The sequence below is a fragment of the Bos grunniens genome, chromosome 9 (genome assembly GCF_055505025.1).
Source record: "Bos grunniens cultivar Pamir isolate PY7600 chromosome 9, Bosgru_T2T1.0, whole genome shotgun sequence".
NCBI lineage: Eukaryota > Metazoa > Chordata > Mammalia > Artiodactyla > Bovidae > Bos > Bos grunniens.
In genome coordinates this window covers 42,679,710-42,701,017 of record NC_141173.1, presented here as the reverse complement: position 1 = coordinate 42,701,017, position 21,308 = coordinate 42,679,710, and the positions used below count along the sequence as shown (strand labels likewise).

The following is a 21,308-nucleotide window of genomic DNA, read 5'->3' as shown; positions in this document are numbered from 1 at the left end:
ACAGGCCCAGCAGTTGGGACTTGCAGGCCCTAGAGCACGGGCTCAGTAGTCGTGCCGCACAGGGCTTAGGTGTTCCACCGCATGTGGAATCTTTTTGGACCAGGGGTCGAACCTGTGTCCTCTGCATTGGCAGGCGAATTCTTATCCAGCTGACCACCACCAGGGAAGTCTCTTGGACTTTTTAGTTTTTAATTCACTATTTATTATAATGAAAATACTATAGATAGCCTTATAATATCCAAGAATAATCCTGTGTTATTCAGATTATCAGGCAACAACACTGTGTGATTCTTACTCAAGCCAATCTGTTTGTAGTAAATAAAAGACTGGATATCACTGGGAAGTTGGTACATGCACACACACACACATGCTCATGTAATTTATCATATTAATACTTCTAGGGGGTCTTCCCAGGTGGCTCAGACAGTAAAGAATCTGCCTTCAATGTGGGACACCTAGGTTCGATCCCTGGGTGGGAAAGATCCCCTGGAGGAGGTGATGGTAATCCCCTCCAGTATTCTTGTCTGGAGAATCCCCATGGACAGAGGAGCCTGGTAGGCTACAGTCCATGGGGTTGTAAAGAGTCAGACACGACTGAGCAACTAAGCACACACACACACAATACTTCTAGGGAGAAAAAAAATCCATTGACGTTCTCCATAAAAGCATAAAAGAGCACTTGACAAAATTCAGCATCTTGATGTAATCACACCATGACATATAAATAGATGGAGAGTTTCTTAATATGATACCAAATATATGTATATCAGTTCAAAAGACAGAAGTATGCTTCCTGGAAACATTGTGGTATATCTACTACAAGAATGAACAAGCCAAGGATGTCAGTTATCACCTTTTAACAGTAAACTATAGTACAGACTGAAATATTATAAGAACGACTAGGTGGATAGGGAAAGAGGAATCACCATATATCTTAGGTTACAGGAGCTCTTGAAGATTAGTCATACCACTCCTTTTTCAAGGTTATGTAAATAGAAAATACTTTAATATGGGAACAATAAGTAGGAAAGAGAAGTAAGCAAGCATTAGAAGATTGTTTTGTATTCTTTAAAAATAAGGGAAACATAGACTCTGTAATATAGAAGATCTAAGCTGAGCACCGAAGAATTGATGCTTTTGAACTGTGGTGTTGGAGAAGACTCTTGAGAGTCCCTTGGACTGCAAGGAGATCCAACCAGTCCATTCTGAAGGAGATCAGCCCTGGGATTTCTTTGGAAGGAATGATGCTAAAGCTGAAACTCCAGTACTTTGGCCACCCCATGTGAAGAGTTGACTCATTGGAAAAGACTCTGATGCTGGGAGGGATTGGGGGCAGGAGGAGAAGGGGACGACAGAGGATGAGATGGCTGGATGGCATCACTGACTCGATGGACGTGAGTCTGAGTGAACTCCGGGAGTTGGTGATGGACAGGGAGGCCTGGCATGCTGCGATTCATGGGGTCGCAAAGAGTCGGACACGACTGAGCGACTGATCTGATCTGAAGCTGAGAGAAGACAAACAAATGGGTTGAAACCTTTTTACTAAGAATTCAGATGAAATTAAAAAAAGCAACATGTGATAAAGGGGTTTAAATTAAGTCAGTTAAAATCAGTATTAGAAACACTGAAGTGTAGAATTGAAACTATAGAAAATGAAATCAGTGATGAGGGGAAACCACTTATAAAGCTCTGGTAGTGTGCAGAAAGAGAATAAAGAATGAAAAGATTTTTTTAAAAAGTGAGTCCTCTGGAAGAAAGAGGTCTTAAAATGTGAATTTATTAAAAAAGAAGTGTTGGAAATAAGAAAATTGATCATAACAGTGAATTGAGGTTAAGTGAATATTTGTAGTTTCTGCTTGCTTATTTATTTGTAAATTTTGTTCCCCTTAAATAGAGAGTTTACAGATCCTAAGTGATAGTGTCAATATTTGTGGCAGTGATAACTAGGGAAAAAATAATATATATATTGTCAAGTATATTAGAATTTAAGATACCCCTTCTACTTTTCAAATTGCTAGAAAAGACAAGGGATCAAAGTAAAAATATTTCTTAAAGCAAAAGCTAGAAAGCAGAAGAAACAGCAGAAAAAAAGAATAAAAAGCATGGAACACAATCAGGCATGTCAATGACAGGAAATATAATAAATGGGTTACATCCTCTATTAAAAACTAAAACTTCTTCTGGTGTGGCTGAATAAGCTCCTAACCAAAAGACCTTCTTGCAGACAGCCATAATACATTCTGAACAAAATATGTAACTCAACTATCTGAAGGTCCCAGAAAGATTGTAGAAGGGAGACAAAACCTGGAAGAGAACCAAAATGAAGAGAATTTTCTTTTAATTTTTTTTCTTTCTTTCTTTTAAAAAAATGGTTATCAGCTTTAGGGCAGATAAAGTGAGTGATGCATTTAATGACTAAAATTCTGATAGAAAAACCACACTGTTTCTGGCTAGAATAACCAGATTGCAGCGTTTAGGGCAAGCATAGCTGCTGGAAAATGAAAAATGAATCCCAGGGAGAACTAGATTGATATAGCCCCAGGTTCTCAAGTTCTGTGTATAAATTCTCTGACTGGCCTCTGAACCATACAGTTGCAGAGCAAACTAGAAGCTTCCTAAGGATAGGGGGCTGAACTTAGATTTAAGTTTATAGTTTTAGTCCAACCAAGGTAATTTCCTGCTAAGACAAAAATATCAATGGTCTTCAGAAACAGAATCCAGAAAGTCCAGAATACCATCCAAAGGTGAAGAATGAGGAGATATTACCCATTCTCAAGAGAAAAAGCCATCAGCAGATAACAACTCCACTATGCCCCGGATATTGGAATTAGCAAACAAGGACTAAAACAAGGACTGAAGGGGGAAATGAGGTAAAGAAAATATGTTTGTAATGAATGAAAGGATAAGGAATGTCAGCAGAGAAATACAAACCATAAAAATACCAAATTTAAATTTTAAAACTAAAAGAAGACAGTGTTTTGAATAAGAATTCACTTCAAGAGCTTATTAGCAGAATGAGGATAACAGCAAAGAGCCAGAGAGAACTTAAAATTACCCAATGTGAAGAAGAATAGAAAATGACAGAAGTAAAGAAACAGAGACTTAAGGATTTGTGGAGCTATAACAAGCTTTCTAATATATTTTTAATTGGAATCCCAGAAGGCAAGGAGAGATAATGGGTAGAAAAACTTTTGAAGAAATAATGGTCAAAAATTTCCCCAACTTGGGTGAAGACATAAATTTACAGATTCAAGAAAACCTCAGTGAAATCCAAGCAGAATAAATATAAGAAAGTACTGCTTATACACTGTAATTGAATTTCTAAAAGCCTAAGGTAAAGAGGAAATCTAGAAAGCAGCAGAGAAAAATGACGTTAAATACAGGGAACAATGATTAGCTCTTTTTTTAAATTTTATTTTATTTTTTAACTTTACAATATTGTATTGGTTTTGCCATATATCAACATGAATCCGCCACAGGTATACACGTGTTCCCCATCCTGAACCCTCCTCCCTCCTCCCTCCCCATACCATCCCTCTGGGTCATCACAGTGCACCAGCCCCAATCATCCAGTATCATGCATCGAACCTGGACTGGCGACTCATCTTGATGACTTCCATTAGAAACTGTGGAGGCTAGAGACAGTGGAATGACATCTTTAAAATGCTGGGGAAGAAGTTATCAACCAAGAATTTTATATCAAATAAAAATTTCCTTCAAGAATAAAGATAAAATAAAGATATTCTGATATCAAAGAAAGCTAAACAAATTCATTAGCATCAGATATGCGATACAAGCTATTCTAAAAGAAGTTCTACAGGTAGAAAGGAAATGATAACAGACATTTGGATCCTCAAGAAGAAAAGAAGAGCATCAGAAGTGGTAAATATTGGAGTAAATATAAGTAACTACTTTTTATTTTTAATTTATTAAAAACAGAAATGACTGTTTTATGAGATATTATAACATCATCTGTGGGATTTATAATGTATGTGGATAGGATGCAAATGACACATAGTACGAAGTGGGATGTTTAGATGGACTTACATGGATGCAAGGTTTCTACATTTTTTTGTGTGAAGTGGTATGATATTAATTCTAAGTGTGAAAAGTTAAGGATACTGGTAAGCTTGGAAATATTGCAGGTTTGATCCCCAGTTCAGTTCAGTTGCTCAGTCGTGTCCGACTCTTTACGACTCCATGGACTGCAGCACACCAAGCTTCTCTGTCCATCACCAACTCCTGGAGTTTACTCAAACTTATGTCCATTGAGTTGGTGATGCCATCCAACCATCTCATCCTCTGTTGTCCCCTTCTCCTCCTGCCCCCAATCCCTCCCAGCATCAGGGTCTTTTCCAATGAGTCAGTTCTTTGCATCAGGTGGCCAAAGTATTGGACTTTCAGCATCAGTCCTTCCAATGAGTATTCAAGACTGATTTCCTTTAGGATGGACTAGTTGGATCTCCTTGCAGTCCAAGGGACTCTCAAGAGTCTTCTCGAACACTACAATTCAAAAGCATCAATTCTTCAGTGCTCAGCTTTCTTTATAGTCCAACTCTCGCATCCATACATGACTACTGGAAAAGCCATAGCCTTGACTAGATGGACCTTTGTTGGCAAAGTAATGTCTCTGCTTTTTAATATGCTATCTAGGTTTATCATAGCTTTTCTTCCAAGGAGCAAGCATGTTTTAATTTCATGGCTGCAGTGACCATCTGCAGTGATTTTGGAGCCCCACCCCCAAAATGTCTGTCACTGTTTCCATTGTTTCCCCATCTATTTGCCATGAAGTGATGGGACCAGATGCCATCTTCTTTGTTTTCTGAATGTTGAGCTTTAAGCCAACTTTTTCACTCTCCTCTTTAACTTTCATCAAGAGGCTGTTTAGTTCTTCTTTGCTTTCTGCCATAAGGGTGGAGTCATCTGCATATCTGAGGTTATTGATATTTCTCCCGGCAATCTTGATTCCAGCTTGTGCTTCATCAAGCCCAGCATTTCTCATGATGTACTCTGCATATAAGTTAAATAAGCAGGGTGACAATATACAGCCTTGACGTACTCCTTTCCTGATTTGGAACCAGTCAGTTGTTCCATATCCAGTCCTAACTGTTGCTTCTTGACCTGCATACAGATTTCTCAGGAGGCAGTTCAGGTGGTCTGGTATTCCATCTCTTAAAGAATTTTCCACAGTTGTGATCCACCCAGTCAAAGGCTTTGGCATAGTCAATAAAACAGAAGTAGATGCTTTCCTGGAACTCTCTTGCTTTTTCGATGATCCAGCAGATGTTGGCAGTTTGATCTCTGGTTCCTCTGCCTTTTCTAAATCCAGCTTGAACATCTGGAATTTCATGGTTTGGTTCTAGACCACTGCAATAAAGCGAGTACTACAATAAAGTGAACAACATAATTTTTTTTGACTTCCTAGTGCATCTGAAGATTTTTTTATACTACTGTAGTCTATAAAATGTGTTAATAGCATTATGTCTAAAAAACAACATATACACCTTAATTAAAAAATATTTTATTGCCAAGAAATGCAAATCATTATCTGAACCTTTAGTGAGTTGATATCTTTTTGTAATAGTAATGTAACCAAACCCAGATTTGATTGCTTGCTGCTCATAAGCCAATAATTTGAGAAACAAGTGTCAGTAGAAGAGAAAGGTGCTTTAATCATAAAAGGCAGCAATCTGGGCAGAAGGTAGACTCATGTCCAGAAACCAACTCCAAAAATTCTGCTTAGCCATGACAGTTTTTAAAGGGAAAAATGGGGTTGGGCAAAGAATCTCAGTGAATCATTGAAGTAGGATGTTGGGTTCTGCATCATTCTCCATTGAGTGCAGACTGACTGACTCTCCAGATGTTATCTTGCCTTCATGATCTGCCTGCGGGATTGCTAAGGAGGCTGTTGGGGGTAGAGAGCTAGTAATTTTGTAACTGCTTGGTTCTTCTTTCTTTCTTTTTATATAGGAAAAGAATCAACAGATTTGACAAGGCATGGTACAGCATTCAGGAGAGCTTAAATCAGGAGTTAGTTTCAATTGCTTAGTAACCTCATTCCTATAATTAGACTCTTAATTATAGAGGGGAGCAGAAATGGACAAGCAGGAAAGGGGTAAAAGAGCTACTTTCAGTAACATAAAAGGTCACTAACTGTAGATCACCATAACAAATATAATAATAAGGGAAAAGTTTGAAATATTGTGAAAATTATCAAAATATGACATAGAGGCATGAAGTGGACAAATGCTGTTGGAAATATGGTGCTGATAGATTTGCTCATGGAGAAGGCAGTGGCACCCCACTCCAGTCCTCTTGCCTGGAAAATCCCATGGATGGAGGAACCTGGTAGGCTGCAGACCATGGGGTTGCGAAGAGTCGGACACGACTGAGCGACTTCACTTTCACTTTTCCCTTTCATGCATTGGAGAAGGAAATGGCAACCCACTCCAGTGTTCTTGCCTGGAGAATCCCAGGGACGGGGGAGCCTGGTGGGCCGCCGTCTATGGGGTCGCACGGAGTCGGACACAACTGAAGCGACTTAGCAGCAGTAGCAGCAGCAGACTTGCTCAACACAGGGTTGCCACAAACTTTCAATTTGAAAAAAATTCAGTATCTGCAAAGCTCAATACAGCAAAGCAGTATAAAATGAGGTTTATATATTGTTATCCCTAGAACAACAAGAAAAATAAAATAAAGGCCAGCTGACAAAAAGTAATTTTAAGATGTATTCAAATAATTTTTAAAAAGGCAAGAAAAGAACAGATGAAGAAAAAGCAGAAGAGACAAAAAGAAAACAATAATTAAATCATAGCCCTAAATATTAAATGCTAAATGATTTTGAGAAAGAAGAATGGAGCTGGAGGAATCAACCTTCCTGACTTCAAACTATACTACAAAGCTTCAGTCATTAAGACAATATGATACTGGCACAAAAACAGAAATATAGACCAATGGAAAACATAGAAAGCTTGGAGATAAATCCATGCACCTTTGGGCACTTTATCTTTGACAAAGGAGGCAAAAATACACAATAGAGAAAAGACAGTCTCTCAATAAGCAGTGCTGGGAAAACTGGTCATGTACGTGTAAAAGAATGAAATTAGAACACTTCCTAACACTGTACATAAAAGTAAAGTCAAAACGGATTAAAGACCTAAATGTAAGGCCAGGAACTGTAAAACTCTTAGAAGAAAGCATAGGCAGAACACTGACATAAATCACAGCAAGATCCTTTATGACCCATATCCTAGAGTAATGGAAAGTGAAATGAAAGTGAAGTCGCTCAGTCGTGTCTGACTCTTTGCGACCCCATGGACTGTAGCCTACCAGACTTCTCCACCCATGGGATTCTCCAGGCAAGAATACTGGAGTCGGGTGCCATTTCCTTCTCCAGGGGATCTTCCTGACCCAGGGATCGAACCCCGGTCTCCTGCATTGGAGGTAGACACTTTAACCTCTGAGCCACCAGGGAAGCCCCAGAGTAATGGAAATTAAAACAAAAATAAACAAATGGGGTCTAATTAAACTTATGAGATTTTGCACAATGAAGGAAACTAAGCAAGGTAAAAAGACAACCCTCAGAATGGGAAAAAGTAATAGCAAATGAAACAACTAATAAAGGGTTAATCTCCAAAATATACAAGCATCTCATGCAGCTCAATACCAGAAAACAATCCCATCAAAAAATAGGTGGAAGACCTAAACAGACATTTCTCCAAAGAAGACATACAGATAGCTAATAAACACATGAAAAGATGCTCAACGTTGCTCATTATCAGAGAGATGCAAATCAAAACTACAATGAAGTATCATCTCATACCAGTCAGAATGGCCATTATTAAACAATCTACAAAGAATATGTGCTGGAGAGGGTGTGGAGAAAAGGGACTATGCTTGTATTGTTAGTGGGAATGCAAATTGAAAGTGCCAGTATGGAGATTCCTTAAAAAACTAGGAGTAAAACTACTGTATGACCCAGCAGTACTACTACTGGGCATATACCCTGAGAAAACCATAATTGAAAAAGACACAAGTACCCCAAGGTTGATTGTAGCACTATTACAATAGCTAGGACATGGAAGCAATCTAGATATCCATTGACAGATGAATGAATAAGGGAGTTGTGGTGCATATACACAATAGAATACTACTTAGCTGTAAAAAGGAATGCATTTGAGTCAGTTCAAATCAGGTGGATGAACCCACAGCCTATCATACAGAGTGAAGTAAGTCAGAAAGAAAGACAAATATTGTATATTAATGTATATATATGGAATCTAGAAAGACAGTACTGATAATCCTACCTGCAGGACAGCAAAGGAGACGCAGACATAAAGAACAGATTTTTGAACACAGTAGGGAAGGAGAGGATGGGATGATTTGAGAGAGTAGCATTGAAACATATACATTATCATATGTAAAATAGATAGCTAGTGGGAATTTGCTATATGTCACAGGAGACCCAAAGCCAGTGCTTTATGAGAACCTCAGTTCGGTTCAGTTGCTCAGTCGTGTCCAACTCTTTGCGACCCCATGGACTGCAGCATGTGAGGTTTCCCTGTCCATCACCAATTCCTGGAGCTTGGTCAAATTCGTGTCTATCAAGTTGGTCATGCCATCCAACCATCTCATCCTCTGTCGTCCCCTCCTCTTCCTGCTTTCTATCTTCCTCAGAATCAGGGTCTTTTCAAATGAGTCAGTTCTTTGCATCAGGTGGCCAAAGTATTGGAGCTTCAGCTTCAGCATCAGTCCTTTCAATGAATGTTTAGGACTGATTTCCTTTACAATTGACTGGTTGGATCTCCTTGCAGTCCAAGGGACTCTCAAGAGTCTTCTCCAACACCATTCAAAAGCATCAGTTCTTCGGCGCTCAGCCTTCTTTATGGTCCAACTCTCATCCATACACAACTACTGGGCTTCCCAGGTGGTACTAGTGGTAAAGAACCCACCTGCCAATGCACGAGACATAAGAGATGTGGGTTTGATTCCACATCTTGAGATGCAGGTTCAATCCCTGGGTCAGAAAGATCCTCTGGAGGAAGGCACAGCAACCCACTCCACGGCCTTGAGAATCCCATGGACAGAGGAGCCTGGTAGGCTATAGTCCATACGGTTGGACAGAGTCTGAAGAGACTTAGCACTCACACACACTTCAGACTCCGAAGACGACCTTTAGGGCTAAAGTGAAAGCTATTGGCTGAGCCTCAGCCTGTCACAGTTGATAATGAAATAGATGGTTTTAAAAGTTAACCGAAGAGTCGAGGTCTTTGCCACTAGTTTTTGCCTGACGCTTTGGGGTCGTCTTTGTGTATGGGGATTCCCCAAAGTACCTAAGGTTTGTTTTCTCATTGAAGACTCCAGTCATGATATTTCCATTCATTGATTCTGTGTATAAAATGAAACTCTGGTATGAAAAACTACTTCATTGGTGTTTGACCTACTGCAGTAAATATACAAGTGTATGGATGGTAGTATTTTTGTAATCAAGATTTTATGTAACATTTTGTTGTTTCTCTTTCATTGTTTTTTTTTTTAAAAAGGATCCTGTGGAGCTTTTTCCTTGGACCCTGGTTATCACTGTTATAGGAAATTGCAGCATTTAAAATGTCATAGGATATCTAAAATGGGGGCTAGCAGTTATTATTTGAATAAAAAGATGGATTCAATTTATAGGACTATTCATAGAATTGATGGATAGGATTTCATCTTCCTGACTTCTCTAAAGCAGTTTTCATTCAAAATATTAGCCAAGGATACATGTGGTAAATTATCATCAACAACAATAAATGTGTAGATGACCCTAACTTTTCTTTCAGATTTTTAAATCTGTGTGTTGCTAAACACATTATTGACACTAGCAATGAGAAGGAATGAGCACATAACAACATGGATAAATTTTAGAAAGATTAGAATGAGTTAAAGCAGCAGCAGTATACAAAGGAATATATACTCTATAACTTCATTTTTATGGAGTTTTATGTAAGGTTTTATGGTTTGCTTTGGAGATTTTAGTATATATGCTTAACTTATCATAGTCTACCATCAAGTGATATTAGACTGTTTCAGGTATAGTATAAGAACTTACCATAGTATATACCCATTTTTCTTCTTCCAAACTTTGTGCCATTGTTTCCATACACTTTACTTCCATGTTATAAATCCCACAGTATATTGCTATTATTTTAGCTTGAAATTATTACCTTTTAAAAGGATTTAGATAATTTTAAAAGGCTCATATTTGCCCAGAGTTGCCATTTCTGGTGCTGTTTACTCCTTTATGTGTTCCAGGGTTCCATCCAATATTATTTTTCTCCCTGAGGACTTCTTTAAACGATTTCTTATGGTTTTGGTGTTTTGGGAATAAATTTTTACAGCGTTTGTATGTCACAGAAAGTCCCTACTTAAGGAGATATTTTTGTACAGGGTAGAATCATATGTTGACAGATTTGTTTCTTTTCTTTTGACCTCTAAAAATGTTGCTCCACTGTGTTCTGGCTTGTGTTGTTTCAAATGAGAAGTTACTATCATTCTAATCCTCCTGTATGTAATGTATCTCTTTTTTCTCTCCTTTCCTTTGGCTATTTTCTATTGCTACGATCTAAAGCTCACTAATATTTTCTTCTGCAGTATCTAATCTGCTGTTATTCCCATCCAGCATATTTTTTGTCTCACATATTATAGTTTCCATTTTGAAAAATTCTTCAGTTTAAAAAATATATATTTTCTTTATTTGATATGCTTGCTCTTCCAGCTGCTTGAACACATAGAATATAGCAAAACTGCTTTAATGTTCTTTTCTTCTAAATTTATTATCTGTGTCATTCCTTGGTCTGTTTCTGTTGACTGATTTTTTTTCTTTTTGTTCTGGGCCACATTTTCCTGTTTCCCTGCATGCCCAGTAATTTTTGTTTTTTATTAGATGTCAAACAATATGAATTTTATTTGATTGGATATTGGATATTTTTTGTCCCTATATACATTCTTGAGCTCTATTCTCTTTCTTACAATTTGATTCTTTTAGCTATTGCTTTTAAATTTTGTATGGCAGGACTAGAGCATATTTAGTCTAGGACTAATTTTTCTTGCTACTGAGATAAATCCCTTCTCAATATTCTGCTCAGTACCCTGTATATTTAGAAGTTTTCCAGTCTGTCTAGTAGAGATAGGCACTATTCCTAGCCATGTGTGCACCCCAGTGATGGTTTCCTTGAGTACTTTCAAATGATTCTTCTCTTGGCTTTAGGTACTCACCTAGGGACTCAGCTGGGACCCTCAGCAGGTCTTTAGCACTTTTTCACTGAGCAGCTCCCTTTTCTCTGGTACACTGATTGCCCTGTGAACTCTAGCTACTTTTTCTTCCCTAGAGTCTCACCCATCTCCTCAATTGGGGAATCGGAGCCAGGCTTTGCTTGGGTTCCCCCTCCTTGTGCATACATGCTTAAGTTTCCTGTTTTCCAGGCACAAAGTGCATACGTTTCTTATTCTCAGAGAGAACTGTCCCTTTTTTTCTGGTGTCCAGTGTTTATACAAAGCTGTGCTGACCAGAACTAGCATTATGGAATGCCACTCTTGAAGTCTTCCCGCAATAGTGTATTCAAGGAAAGCTTGTTAGAAAATGTGGATTTGAGCAGTAGATTGTATAGAAAAGAAAGTAAAGTCATGAGCTGGGCTCACTCTTGACTGAGCCTGGGAGCTGACCTGAGCCTGGGATACCCATGCTTGCTTTCTGCTTCGTGGTACCCTGATTATTTTTCCAAGGTACTCTAGTCCCATTGTTACCTGCAAAGCTGCCTTTGAACCCAGATGAGATGAATAGTTCTCATTCTTTATGTTATGTTTATACCTTGTATCCTTTTATACCCTGTATCATGGTTATGATTGGTGGTTGTGTCTGTCAGCTGCAACAAGTCCAACTGGTTACGCTGTGGTTCTGAAAAAATCTATCAGTTTTAGCCTCATTAAAGATCTTCCTCTGAAATTTCTAGATATACTAATTACTAGCTGGAAATCAGCAAGTTATTTTAAAAAATCCTAGAGCCAGTTTCTTTGTCTGTAAAATGGAGGTAGAAATATTTGCTGTGTAGGAATATTAAGATTGTTGTTTGTGTGAAATGTCTAGCAAATTGCCTGACTCCTGCTAGGTATTCTGCAGATGCTAGTTCCTTCTTTTATTTATTTTTTGTCCTCAGCAATCATTTCAGTGCAAATAATAGGAATACACGAATGTACATTGAATTGATTATAGAATTGTAATATGCCGTCAAATGGACATATTTAATTCACTATAATATCTGCACATTTGGTATAATATTGTTTGAACTCCAGTTAGATTTTTTAAAAGAAACCAAGTAGCTCTTCCTGCTTACATGGCCTAAAGATGCCATTTTGTTTTAATCTACACTAAAACAAGCATCTCCTGGAAGGGTAAATCAGATTGCTTCCATAGAATCATATAAGTATTTTATGTTAATTTTTAGGAAAACTCCTTTTAATTACCTATCTTAAAAGTTTTTCTTACTCAAAACCCCTATTTCTTATATAAATAGGTGTTATTCATCCTGGTCGTTTTGACAGTGGATTTTAAGGAAAAGATCTACATGTCTGTGGGCATCTCCAAAGTATTTATGTAGATCCTTGTAATTACTTTAAAAGTCCTCTTTGCATGTATTTCATCTGTAAGTATTATTACAGTTATTCACTGTGGAGAATGTAGAGGTCCTTATACCATTCTCAAAAACTGAATGTCCCATGATTCCAGTACTCTGTCTTATATGACCAAGTGCTCATTTAGCTCTGGTTAGTGATCATTTAAAAATTGTAGGCAAGAACTTCTGTTAAATTTTAAAATGCTATTTAGTAAATAATGACAAATGTTGATTTAAATATATTATAAAATCTTTATGCCTAAGAAAAATAATATTAAACAACTAAATATTAAAAATTCTGGTAGCTAAATAACATTTCAAGAGATGTATCTATTGTATTGATAATTAGCATAATATTTGAATTGCAAAAAACTCTTCAGTTTAACGAGTACAGTCCTTTTTCACTTAAGTGTCCTATAAAAACCTAAAGGTTTTCAAGCCAAATGAATTCTGTTTAGAATTTTGTTTAGAAAATACTTCCCAGATCATGAAATTTGAATTATATATCCTTTTAAAGGCTGATTTTTTAAAAGTTAAACCTTTAAAACTTAAATCTCAAAGATTTAAAGGCATTATTATTGTACTTTAATTTTGCTCGGTGGAAATCTTTTAATCAAGAATATTACAAGTGGGCCTTTACATTTCTCATAGCCATTAACCTTCTGAACGGTGCATGCCTATTAAACTACATCTTGAATGAATGCATGCTAAGTTGCTTCAGTTGTGTCCGGACTCTGCGACCCCGTGGACTGTGGCCTGCCAGGGTCCTCTGTACATGGGATTCTCCAGGCAAGAATACTGGAGTGGGTTGCCTTGCTCTCCTCCAGAAACTACATCTTAGGGTGTGCCGTATATGTCCATTCAAAAAGATTTCGTGAGTAAGACCAAAAGCCAAAACGTTACTTAACATAGATAAACTTTCATTAGTGTAATATTTTGGTTTTAATTCTGTAACATTTCATTTTTTTTTTATATTCACTAGTGTTGTGTATGTTTCTTTCCCTAATAAATTTTCAAAGAGCTTATTAAGTCATAACTGACATACAATAAATGGCATGTTTTTAAAGGATACAATAATAATACAATAATTCAGGACTTCCCTGGTGGCTCAGATGGTAAAGTGTCTGTCTACAATGCAGGAGACCTGGGTTCGAGCCCTGGGTTGGGAAGATTCCCCTGGAGAAGGAACTGGCAATCCACTCCAGTACTCTTGCCTGGAAAATCCCATGGATGGAGGAGCCTGGTAGGCTACAGTCTATGGGGTTGCAAAGAGTTGGACAGGACTGAGCGACTTCACTTTCACTTTTACTTTCAATACAATAATAGTGACATAGGTATACATCTGTGAAATCACCACCACAATCAATATAATTAACATTTCCATCACATCCCCAATGTTCTTCCTCCCTTTTTTCATCTCTCCCTACCATCGCTGTCCCAATCTGTCCCTTCTTGAGAAAACTGATTTGCTTTGTATTGCTATAGATGAGTCAGCTTTTTTAGAGTTTTTATACATGGGATCACACATTCTGGTACTCTTTTTTTAAGGGGTGGAGGGTATTACTTCTTTTACTCTGTATAATTATTTTAAGATCCATCTATTTTTTGGTATGCATAAATAGTTTGTCTTTTTTATTGCTGAGTACTAATTCACTATGCAGATGTGCCACAATTTGTCCATTCACCTAATGATGGCCATCTGGATTCCTTCCAGTCTTTGGCTGTTACAGATAAAGCTACAGTTTCTAGCTGTTATGATAGAGCTGCTTGTAAACATTGTGTGTGTTTAAAAATTATTTCATTTTTGATTTTTACTACTTACTGGCAGTCATGACCGTTGACTCTTTATCACATAGCAATATTTTTATGCACATTCCCTAGCAACTTTATAATTAGGGAAGACTATGAAAACATCTTACTTTAAACCCATTTCCTACATTTTACCCATTTTACTCATTTGAGGTATTGATTATAGGAAAAAAAGACCTCATTTTGAATTTTGAGATCCTCACAGTCTGGCTAGTATTATCTTACTTTTTGTAATATCACTAAATAAGAATTTTAAATGTAACTGAATTTAAAGCCTGTAGTCCTTAATTAACCAAAGAGCTTATGCAAATACTTTCTCCGCTATAATGATGTTATGATGAATATTTTTCTAAAGAGAATAAATGTTTTCTAATGACCATATTTTATTTCCAGAAGTAAGTGTGGCAGTTGAAATCTTAGTTATTAAATTTTCTTTAAACAAAAAAATACAGAAAGGAGCCTATAATGCAATACTTAAAAAGGAAAATTGAGACATTAACTTGTAATTTTTATCACTTGGAAGACTTTACTGTTATCTTTATACTTTTTTATTTTTTAAATCTTATTACTTTATAGAGTTGACTTTTAAAAGGAATGCTTTATTTATTTTGGCTGTGGCATGCAGCTTGTGGGATCTTAGTTCCCCTACCAGGGATTGAACTTGGGCCCTCGGCAGTGAGAGCACAGAGTCTTAACCAATGGACTGCCAGGGAATTTCCTAAAAGGAATGTTTAATATGCAATAAAATTTCAACCTTCTGAAAAAATATTCCAAGTCTCCATTTTTAACAAAAAGTATGCAGAGCTTAAAATTTGTTTCCTTATTCCTACTTACTGGTCCTTAATAATGTGTGCTTATGTGTGTGTATATGTGTATGAACATATACCGTGGCACATATATAAAGCAACATTCTAAGACAGTAAAAACTACCTGTTTACGATATAGAACTATGTTAAATTTATAGTCTATTAAGAATGGAGTTTTAATCTTTAGGTAGTTTCTTTCTTTTTTCCTTCAATTTTGGCTGCGCTGGGTCTTCATTGCAGTGCACAGGCTCTTTGTGGCACACAGGCTTTTCTGTGGTCGCAGCACGTGGGCTCAGAGTTATGGCATGCAGGTTCTCTAGTTGCAGTATGCAGGTTCTGTAGTTGTGGCACGCAGGCTTAGTTGCCCTGTGGTATGTGGAATCTTAGTTCCCTGACCAGGGATTGAACCTGCATACCCTGCATTGGAAGCCAGATTCTTAACCACTGGACCACCAAGTAAGTCGTTAGGTAGTTTCTTTTAAAGTAGAGTGTCCCTAATGTTATTTACTTTAATGACAAATATATAACTTTGACACAAATACATACACAGTTCTATCTACTGGTATGTTCTCTTAAAAGGCACTGTATTACACAGTTTTCTGTACTGAGAACTTTTATTATGGGTGAGGTAAGGGGGATATAATTTGTTTCCTGATAGAATCTAGGTGTTCAAATATTAATAATTTTAAATAGATCATCTTTTTATGTTGAGTTATTGATTTAGGATCATTTGTGATATTGTCCAAATTTTTTGCTTGCATTTTATTATAGTTTAAAGCTAATTTGGTCGAAGGTCTTTTGATGTTCTTTCTATGATTGTTAATTTTTTCTATTTTTAAGAACATAACAAATTTTGTATAGTACCAGAATAGAGATGAATTTTGGTTATTTTTATTCTCCTTCACTTTTTAATTTTTTTCATCAGTAGAAAGCTTTATTTGCTAGGCTAAAATATAACCTAACATTATGATTTAGGCTAAGTGAAAAGCTAATACTAATTTTTTCTTTCAGATCTCTATAAAAATGGACTCCAAAGAGCTAATTTTGTCCCATTCATAGCTGTCCTGAAGGTAAGAAAAATCACTTACTTGTGTTTAGTGACTAATATCATATTGATTGGTAATCAAAGACTTTTACAGGATCACTATGGTCTTGCATTCAAGTAGAATTTATTTTGATATTTATAGTAATAGTTAAAGATACTAAAGAAGAAAGAAATCTTTTTTATATAGTATTCATCAATTTGTATGCAGGAAAAATTGCAAAATATGGTATAAATTATTGTCTAGCTGAAACATTTGATAGTTTGCATTTTATGAATGTTAATTTGAGGTTTGCTCATAAATATTATAGTGGAATGTTTGAACTTATACATTGGTTTCTGAAAAAATATTTAATGTTCCTTGTTTCCTTCCGGTTAATGGCCATTAACATGTTTCCCCAGCTATTAAAGTTTCTATTTTAGAGTAGCATTATTACAAAAATATTCTAATATATTTAAATGTGATTGCCATCAAGTTATCATGAAATTATGTCAAGTTGAGGCACATCGTTTAAATATTTGTGTATATCACCACTGCATAGAGTTTAAAATAGTCTTCATTACAATATGATTAAGAATAAAGTAGCCACTTTTTTCACTGTTAATTTTAATAATTTTTAATGTAATTATTTAATAATGATTCTACCAATATTTATTGGGAACCTACTACGTGCAAAGTACTACATTAGGTATAATGGATAATATGTAATAAGTAAGTTGTGTTTCTTGCAAGTCATTTATAATCTAGTTGGGTATATACTATGTACCCAAATACCTCTAACAAGCAGAATGTGATAAGTATCAGAAAGAAGCACATATGCCCAAATATAATTCCTGTAATTCTCAGGTACATTTTTCACCATCCATAAAAGCATATCCAAAGAAAGGATAGAACTGTATTTTTTTTTAAAGACATAAAACTCAAAAATTCTTACCAAGAAGGAGGAGTAAAAACATTTATTTTCAAATATTCTGAAGATGTAGTCAGACAATCTTTTTGAAATATACTTCAGTGGGAGCTATTGTTAGTGCCAAACTTTATTCCCTGTGCTATCCAAACATCTGTTTCCTTGACCAGTTTTAGGCTCCCAGAGGATTTTAATTTCTCTGAGATATTTATAGATGTAGGAAAAAGTACTTTTTGAAGATTTATGCTGTTAATAATTTTTTCCCCTTTATATTCTTATTTTACATTTGAGGAGAAGGTAGATTTGCAGTATTTTCTCCACCTGGGAATCTAAAGTGATGTGGTGTACGTAGATACCAAAATATAAACAGGGAAGCTAAGAAAAATAGATGCTAAAAATAGTTTCTTCATGTAGCATAAAACACACAAAGTATAAAGGGAAGGCTCACAGAATGTGACAAAAGGTTCTCAGACATCTTTGTAGCTATACATTTTTTTAAACCCCAAACCTTAGTTTTTGTGATATTTTAATATATCATTGCTAATAGGCAACAAAATTGGCCAGGTTGAATTTAATTCCTTCCCTTTCCTACCCTTAATTTTTTTTTCTTTTTGTTATTTGGAAACCCAGCCGTATTTTTCCATAGATACAAAAATATAAATGGAATAACTATAAAAACAAAGGAAAAAGAAAGCAGTGATGGGAATGTCTTTCTCTCCCATGTTTAGAGGATTTGTTAAGTAAATTATAGTATAGTCACATGAGGGGAAATAGTATAGTTATTTAGAATGACATTTTCAAAAATTGTGTGATAATGTAGAATAATGCTCAAGGATAATATGAGTGGAAAAATACAACGTAAGTATATCTATTACTCTTCTTGGGAATAATATATATACATAGAAAATACTGAAAATAAATATCCCTAAATGTAAACAGAACTTTTTTCTGAATGATAAGATTATAGATGATTAAAATTATCTGTTTTAGACCTTTCAGAGATTTCTGGAATGATATTGAATTATTTTTATAATAAAAACTTTTTAGTGTAAGTAAATTTTTACCCACCCTTCCTAGAAAATCAGCAGACCTGAATAAGACTACCCATATTCAAAACTGAGAAATCAGCAGAAGGTAAAATGAACTGAACATGGGTTCCATGTAGAGACTATTGAAAAAATGAAATGGCAGCAATAAGAAGGAAGTATCAGGAGTAGATGGGGGAGAGGTAGGCATGAACTAAACAAGTAAGAACACATGAAAACTTGCTTTAGAAGAATTATCCCAGGAAATGGCAGATTTTTTCCAGTTAAAACTTTGCTATATTTTAAAAGAAACTAAAGTTATGGTACCAATGAAATAAGAAACCAGAGATGAAAAACTGTAAGATTAGATGAAAAATAGGCTGGCAGAGCTAAGAAAAGACTGAAGGCAGACCCATTAAAAAGTGAAAAGCATCTTAATAAAAGTAAGTCAGTGAATCAACACTACTGGAAATAAAACCAGTGATAAAGAGATCAGACTTATGAAAAGAAATCACACAAAATGAAGCCAAAATAGTCAGAAACTAAAAACTATTACAGCGAAGGTGTTAGTATGAAAACTAGACAACAGATCAAATATTCACATAGTTTGTATTTCTAAAAAAGAAAACATAAAGATAAAATAGAAGAATAATGTGCTTTTCTGGTGTAAAACTAAACTTAAAGGATAGAGAATGCTACAGTCATATAGAAGAAGAACCAATGGGGAAAAAAATCAAGCTGGACTGAGACTTTTTCACCTAAAGTTGGTTCTGGAATAGTGTAGAATAGTTTTTACTAAATTGAAAAAGAATAGATGTACCCTCTTGTCAATTGCACTGTTATGAAAATCCAAGCCCAAAATGTGTATTTTTGGATATATGGTAATTCAAAAATTGCAATCCTCATGAAGCTTCCTGAACAAACTAAGATTTTGCCCAGTCAAAATTAATAAATTATTAATGGAGATATTATGGTAAGAATATATTGGTGGTGGTCACTGAATTTGATTAAATAGTGTCTTCGGTATTGTCTACAATCAGACAATAAAGTTTTTTTTTTTTTTTTCATTTCATGTGTGAACTTCTGTAATTAAGCTAACTACAGAATGCAGAGTATAAAAAAAGAGACCTCAGCCCACACTAGCAGTTTGAGTAGAGGACATGGCACATGTCAGGAGTATTTCCAAAGAGCAGGTTATGAAAAATTAGTTACCAGACAAAGCAGGAAAGGGCATTCAACTTAGAGGAAAAAGCACATGGGAAAAGCATGAGAATTATATAGATTAAAAATGTTGTGCTTAGTACCTAGCTCATTGAATTTTCATATAATAGTAACTACTGTTCTTCTGTTTACCTGAGGTTTGGGATTTTATTTAAAACTCAGATTCCCTTCACCCAAAATAAAAGCAGAGTATGTTTTGTATGTAAGTATAAAGAAAAAAACATTTTGGCAGTTAACATTTCCTTATTTATATAAAAAGATGGTTAATATTATGATTATTGTGCCTACTTGAAACTTCATATCACTTAATATTCTGATTTTGATGATTTATTCGTGAAGAATCTCTGTCTTGATTTTAATAAAACCTAGGTAATTCTTTTGAAGTATGTGAACAGATACAGTTGTGAAAGCATTTGTCGTTATCTACATAGCACCAGTTTATAAAATTAAATACATCTGTCTCAGTCTCTGCACTGCAGTATTTTAGAGTAGACTGATAATCTGTACCAGGGGTTAATAAACTACAGACAGTGGTCAAATCTCACTTGTGCCTGTTTTGGTAAATAAAGTTTTATTGAAAAGCTTAATGCGCGTTTCTTTATATGTTGTCTATTTCTGTTTTCCCACTGTCATTGCAGAGTTGTGTAATTGTGGCAGAGAAGTATGGTCTTTAAAGCCTGAAATGTTTACTCTCTGGCTTTTTAAAGAATTTCTTACCCCTAATCTATGCAATATACAAAGGACAGAGAGACAAACAACTGTTAAAAATAACACACTAAATAGCACTTGTTTTCTATAAACTTGCTCTATGTGGCGGAAAACGTGTCAGCATAGATTCATTAATAGGTCTTGGAGAAGGTGACATATTGAGAACTTGCTGGATAAATGGTTGACTGAAGGGAGAATGCTTGATGAACTAAAGACAAGAGAGTGGGCCAGCATCAGCTTCAAATAATTTGGTAACCTGAGAAATATCAGCTTTGTTAGAATGTCTTCTGTTGTATACATTTAAAAAGAATAATGTCTTAATTTGAACATAATCTCACTGCGTTGCATGCATTATTTGAAACTACTGAAGTTAAAAGAAAAAGGGGACCAATTGATATTTTGGTCCTAAGAAAGTTTCTTGGGTTAATTTCATCTAGACTATTATTGGCCTCCTTGATAAATGAATTGCCTGGCAAACACTGCTCTTCCCATTTGGTCAAATCTTGCACTCTCATATTTTGGAGGATGTTTTCTGTTTCGGTTAAAAAAAATCTCTCTGTTCACTCCATCACTTACACCCACATCAACCATTTTGTTTGATAAATTCTGTAATGAGCCCTGAAAGAGATAAATGCTATCATAATTTTTAGAGTTAAAAAAAACTCCGTGTGAATTTCATTAACTTTCTTTTTATGATTTTCTTATTTCATTTAACAGTATGGACAAATCTAAAATAATTCCCCTTGGGAAATATTCTTATGCAATATAAAAATGTAGTGTTTTTGCCACACGGTAATAGATTCTATTGTCAATAATATAGCACTTTAACTCTCATTGATAGTAACATTTTAGAAAACTATTTCTTAAGTTTTTTATTTCTGTTTAAAATTAAGAGAGTTAGATGATTAATAGATTATTGAAATGATAACTGTAAGTTGATCAAAAATAACCAACAAGGGATTCGACAGTATAATTCTCTCTTTGATGAGTGTCAGATGAAGAAATTAGAAAAAAACAAGATACTAACATTAACATTTATAAATGTGAATTTTCCCTTTCCTGATGAAGACTTGCCCCTTTGGAAAGCATCATAATCTGCTTTAGTTTAACATTTGTTGAGTTGAAATATGCAGTACATAAAA

General features: G+C 35.5%; 1 protein-coding gene across 8 annotated transcripts in view; it reads left to right on the top strand.

The window, feature by feature from the left end:
* The window catches only part of AFG1L (AFG1 like ATPase), a 198,849-nt gene that overhangs the window by 75,294 nt on the left and 102,247 nt on the right, over positions 1–21,308 (top strand). For all 8 annotated transcript variants that reach the window (XR_015132959.1, XR_015132961.1, XM_086317454.1 and 5 more), the window contains one exon: positions 16,274–16,332. Coding sequence is in view for 6 of the 8 variants with exons in the window: in XM_086317454.1 (XP_086173580.1) it covers positions 16,274–16,332 (59 nt within the window). In the remaining 2 variants the exon portion in view is untranslated. The remainder of the gene's footprint in view (positions 1–16,273; positions 16,333–21,308) is intronic.